General features: G+C 47.4%; 1 protein-coding gene across 1 annotated transcript in view; it reads right to left on the reverse strand.

Annotated features, from left to right (window-relative positions):
- The window catches only part of IGSF11 (immunoglobulin superfamily, member 11), a gene marked incomplete at its 5' end in the record, with an annotated part of 5,076 nt that extends 303 nt beyond the window's left edge, over positions 1–4,773 (reverse strand). The window contains 6 exons of the mRNA XM_010139914.1: positions 1–297; positions 942–1,092; positions 1,324–1,446; positions 2,331–2,486; positions 3,245–3,452; positions 4,610–4,773. Of these exons, the coding sequence (XP_010138216.1) occupies positions 1–297; positions 942–1,092; positions 1,324–1,446; positions 2,331–2,486; positions 3,245–3,452; positions 4,610–4,773 (1,099 nt within the window). The remainder of the gene's footprint in view (positions 298–941; positions 1,093–1,323; positions 1,447–2,330; positions 2,487–3,244; positions 3,453–4,609) is intronic.
- Positions 4,774–5,064: the final 291 nt, after the last annotated feature.

A 5,064-nucleotide genomic window follows, 5' to 3' on the forward strand; every position in this document is an offset into this window, starting at 1 on the left:
GCCGTGCTGGCCGTCACCACCAGCGTCTTAGGGGGAGCCGGGGATGGGTGGCCGCCATTGGCATAGACAGGGCGGGTGCTCGTGCTCCCTGAGCGGGAAAAGGGGGGCTGGTGGGCATCGTTGCTGTTGCTGTTGCTGAAGCGGGTGAAAGAGTCTGTGGCATGGTTGGCTTTAGGATCGTTCCAGTAGCGGCTGTTGTAGGTGTTGGAGGAGGTGAGGGTATCATTCTCTGATGAGGATGCGTCAGCATGGAATGTCTTTGTGGTGGAAGAGCATTTGGGTGGCAGGTCATCCTCCCTGAGAAGGAGAGGATATGATGTCACACAGAGGATGCTGCCCCGCTTGCCCAACACCCCCCTCACCACATCCTGCTGGAGTCAACACCATCAATTCAAGGTGAAGGACAGCACTAACATGAAGCAGCATTGCTCCTTAGCCTATTTGCTCATCCCTCTTTGTAGGACCCATCTCTGAACACATAAATAGCTCCATGTGCCTACAGTTGAGGCAAACGCCCCATGCTCTTGTGTCTAGAGGGGCAAAACCAGCAGCTGTCACAGTCACTGGTACTTCACAAGCAGTAAGTATGACTTCACAGCCAATGAAATTGAATCTCAAGGTAGCTGCAGAAAGCTACCAGAGGGAAACACCGTGGCTGTAACACCAGAGAAGATCACAGCTGCATCTCCAGAGCTTTTCAGCTGTCTCTGTCTGATATTGTGGGTCCTACAGAGCTTTTAAATGCAATACTGAAAATAAAAACTGTTGTTACTATTTTTCATTTACTCCCTCCATTTTATGGACATATATGGACATTTTCTCCTAGCCCAGGGGAACACACCCAGGATTAGCAAGAGTGAGATTTCTGATTGCCTTCCTGCCAGCTGCTGCTTTTGCTGGGCAATCAGAGATCCCCTGCCACCAGCTTCCCTGACCCTTACCTTATCTCATTGGGAATCTCCTCTTCTTCTTCTTCTTTGTGTTTATTTTTCCAGTAAAACAGTGCCACAGCCACCAACACAATGCAAACAACGAGCACCACGGCACCTGTGGCCACCGCTCCTGCAATCAGGCCAATACTCCGGGGGTGGGCTGTGGGGATGATTGAACAGAGAATGGAGAGGAAATCAGGGCTGGGCTGTGGCCGCTCATGAGCATTTGAAGCTGCCATGGTTTGGGAAGGGGGAAAGGCAATGCCCCCATTCCAGGGCACAATGGTCTTCTGATAGAGAGGCACAAGATGGCTCACAGCAAACATGGTTACACACTTTATTGTCACGAGACAGAAGAAGGTGGCCAAGCCTCCCTTGCCAAAATACTTACGTGCAATGACTTGCAGGTCCAGAAGGCAAGTGCTGGTTCCAATGGCATTTGAAGCCACACATTGGTAAAGACCTGAGGACACAGTGCTGATATTTCGGAGAGTGACAGTGCCCTGGACTTGGTCTAGTCAGAGAGAAAAGAAGGATTTAAATCCCTCCCCCCTTGAGGAAAACCATGAAAAGGCAAAGACAGCAAATAGAAAATTTTGGTGTGAGACTCTTAAGAGAGAAATAAATTAGGGAATAACCTTGAGATGGAAGCTTGGTGCATGCACGCGCACACGCACACACAGAGACAAGATTAGGTCTTAAGGAGCTTACACTGGATGTTTCTTTTTCTTCTTATAGATGAATTTCTGCAAATGAAAGCTTGGGACTCTCAGCATTGTGTGAGAAAAGGGAGGAAAGAAGAGATGTACAATTACCTATACCCAGATCTACCTGCTAAATTCAATCCTGCCCCACAGAATCCCTGCTCTCCCATTCCTGGACTCCCTGCCCTCTGCTCTGCTGATTTTCCTTGTTACTGAATCACATAAAACTAAAATGCTTGTGTCTTCTTGAAAGTACAGCAAGATAAAGGGCAAAAGTCTGGCTACCACTATTTGGTCAAGACACCTAGGCTAAGAAATCTTATGGATGGGGGCTTGAGGCTGGGCAGTACCTAGACTGATCAGAGCCTTGCATTTACACACATCTGAATGGCAGCTCTGGCAGTAACGTACTGGAGAACACTGACCTCAATGTGAGAATCTAGGGATGATTCTACCTCCCTTCTCCTAGTTTCCAATCTATAAGCCTTTAATTTGGCAAGTGAGTTGGCGGCTGAAATCTCCACCCACATGCCAACATCTGGCAAACACGTTCTCTCTCTCCCCCGTTCAACCAGACCCTTGTTCCTCAATGGGAAGCATGTTTCTGGACCAGTGATGGCAGACACTCAATGAGCCATGCTACCTCTGCAGCTCAGGCACAAGAAAATAAGAGAATAATCAACAGAATGAGCACCTTGTGTGGCAGTTGGGGGCAACTTGGGAACATTGTCCAGTTTCTCCCAGAGGTATGTTGGCTGGGGGATGCCTTCTTCTGAGCTGCAGGTCAGTGTGACATCGCTGCCCACATCCAGGGACCCCTGGATTCTGCAGAGCGGGGTAGAAGGAGGAACTGCGAGAGAAGAGGGGAAGGTGACAGCAGATCAGAAAATATGATTAAACTTTAGAACGCTGGCTCTTTCTGGACACACACTGCTGGGGAAAGCAAGGACACTGGCATGAGCTGACAAGGTGACAAGAGGGAAGCAGCAGACAAGAACCCATTAAGCTATAGAGGATGACAATTCACAAAGATTCCTGACCCACCAGCCCATCAAAGTTACGGACTAACGCTGCCTTTCACAGGAGCCCGTTCTCTCAGATCCCTCTCTAGAGCGAATGAAGGTGAACATTCCATTCCATCTTTGAGACAGCAAGAGTGGTGAGATCTAACTCTTGACAGCATTTGCTGTGGTTGAATTTTGCTTTCATATCCCTGTAATGGCACACACTCTGGAGTACTTAACACCTGTATCCTAGGGAGCATCCAGTACTAATTGCTTTCGTGAAAAGGAAGGAAAGATTTAAATTAATCCTCCTCTCCTGTTGCTATGCACAGAACTCATGGTCCCTTCAGCTCTCCAGGATGCCTTCACACTTTATTCATTCCTCTTTGCAACAACACATCACAATGCTGCCACAAAACCTTTCTCTACGTCGTGTTTTAAAAGTCCACTATATGCTACCTGCATATGAAGGCTATGTGACACAGGTTGTCCATGGGCTCCAATTCATACACTACCATATTGCTCTGCTATGATGTACTACCATGAACAGAGGATCCCCTTGCCCCTGTTCCTCCCCTCTCCCCCATAATATCAATAAACACACCCAAGACAGTAAGTCCAATGACTCCAATATTCCTGACGCCTCGGTCGGGAAGATTGTTGACCAAACACTGGTATGTGCCAGTATCCGATAGCTGAGTGTTGTTGATGAAGATGGAGGCACTGGTGGTTGGCATTGTCACAGCAAACCCCACTCGCCCATAGAACTGGGGTGCGCCACCAAAGATCTGACCCCCTTGGTAGAGAATAACCTGGAAAACAAAGGAAAGCTCAAACACTCTGCAGGAGCTGAACAAGGAGGAAGAACAACAAGCAAAACATGGGCTTCCAAAGCCAAAATGACCAGTTCCTAAAGGATTTCTGAATAACCAGACCTCAGCATACAGTTGTCCCAGGCAGACCCATCCTAGCAGAGGTGTTTTCTCTAAACGAGGAACTCACTCTGTAGCCTGCATTATGTCAATAAAAATGTTCACAAAGATAATGGACCAGATAGATACCAAAGTCTTCGGCATAGCTGGATGGACAATACCAGCTTGCTTCATATAATATTCATTATCCACCTGGACAGAATCAATGTAGACTAGCAGAGACTCTCTGCAGGTCGGTGAGTAGTCTGCCGGAAAGCATCTGCCCGGTGGACAGTATCGCTTTGAGTCTCAGCCAGTAAGATCATGCCATGATTTGACACTGCTTGCTGAAGATCATTGGGATGAACTGAATGACGGGCAACGTAACCCTTGAACCTGCGCAGCCTCTACCAATCAGACAGCTTATATAGCAGTCTGTACTCAGACCAAGTCCCTGAGGAGCCAGTACTCTTCAGTGCAGGTTCTCATAACGGAACACCATACGTGAAGGGGCAGTGTGACCCAAGACAGATGTGTTTCAAAGCAATGGCATTCTTCTGCTGTCAGTATATGGGCAAATACTGTGCCACCACAATAGACTCTCATCTGCTAATATTCATAGGAATGGATTTCTGTAAGCAACAGAGAGTAAAAGAGTAAGAAGGGAAGTAAAAGGGGAGATGAGTCTATGAGATTCCCTATGTTATGGCACATTTCATATAGATTTCACACACTGCAGCTGCTTCAAATCCCGCATCCAGTGCACCAAAACCTGGATTACATCTCCTGTGCTCTTTTAAACACACAAATCACCAGAAATCCAAGGCAGCAATACAGTATCATATACTCCTGCCCGAAAATGTGCATCAGGTAACAAAGCACTGAAGAAATTAGATTTATGTAAGATCCAGAGGGCATGTTCAGCAATGAAGGCACAATGAAGTTCTGGGACAACTGGAGACTCAGCAGTGTAAAGGATCTACGTCCAGATCAGCCTGAAAAGGGTGAGAAAAAGGAAAGCCCCACAGAAGTACATGCTCCAATAAGAAAGGACCTACCTGTTGAGGCTGGTTGGCATTAGAAAGAGGAATGACCATCCAGATGACATTAAGGTTAGTAAGAGCAGCGTTAGTGGTGAAGGTGCAGGGTAACACTGCTGTCTGTCCTCGGGCAACCTGGATACTTCCTGAACTGACAGACACCTCCAGAGGACACACCAGACCTGGAAAAAGAAGCACAGCTAGTTCAAGCATTTCAGGAGAAGCACTCCCACTTCAAGCACTGCAGGTGGCCCCATACACCTGCAGGTCATGACAGCAGCATCCTGTTGTTACACAACTGTACCTTACCAATTATTTCAGGCTAAGAAGTGTTACATTACTCCCTCAACAGTTCAGGCTGCTCTGACACAGACCTTTTTTACAGGCAAATGCAGATAAGCATCCCTTTTACATGAAAGCACTCTGGTTTCAGAGCCTCTGAAAAAAACAGGGTTTGTTTTGGCAACAGGGAA

The sequence above is a fragment of the Buceros rhinoceros genome, unplaced genomic scaffold, assembly GCF_000710305.1.
Source record: "Buceros rhinoceros silvestris isolate BGI_N320 unplaced genomic scaffold, ASM71030v1 scaffold28967, whole genome shotgun sequence".
Taxonomy (NCBI): Eukaryota; Metazoa; Chordata; class Aves; order Bucerotiformes; family Bucerotidae; genus Buceros; species Buceros rhinoceros.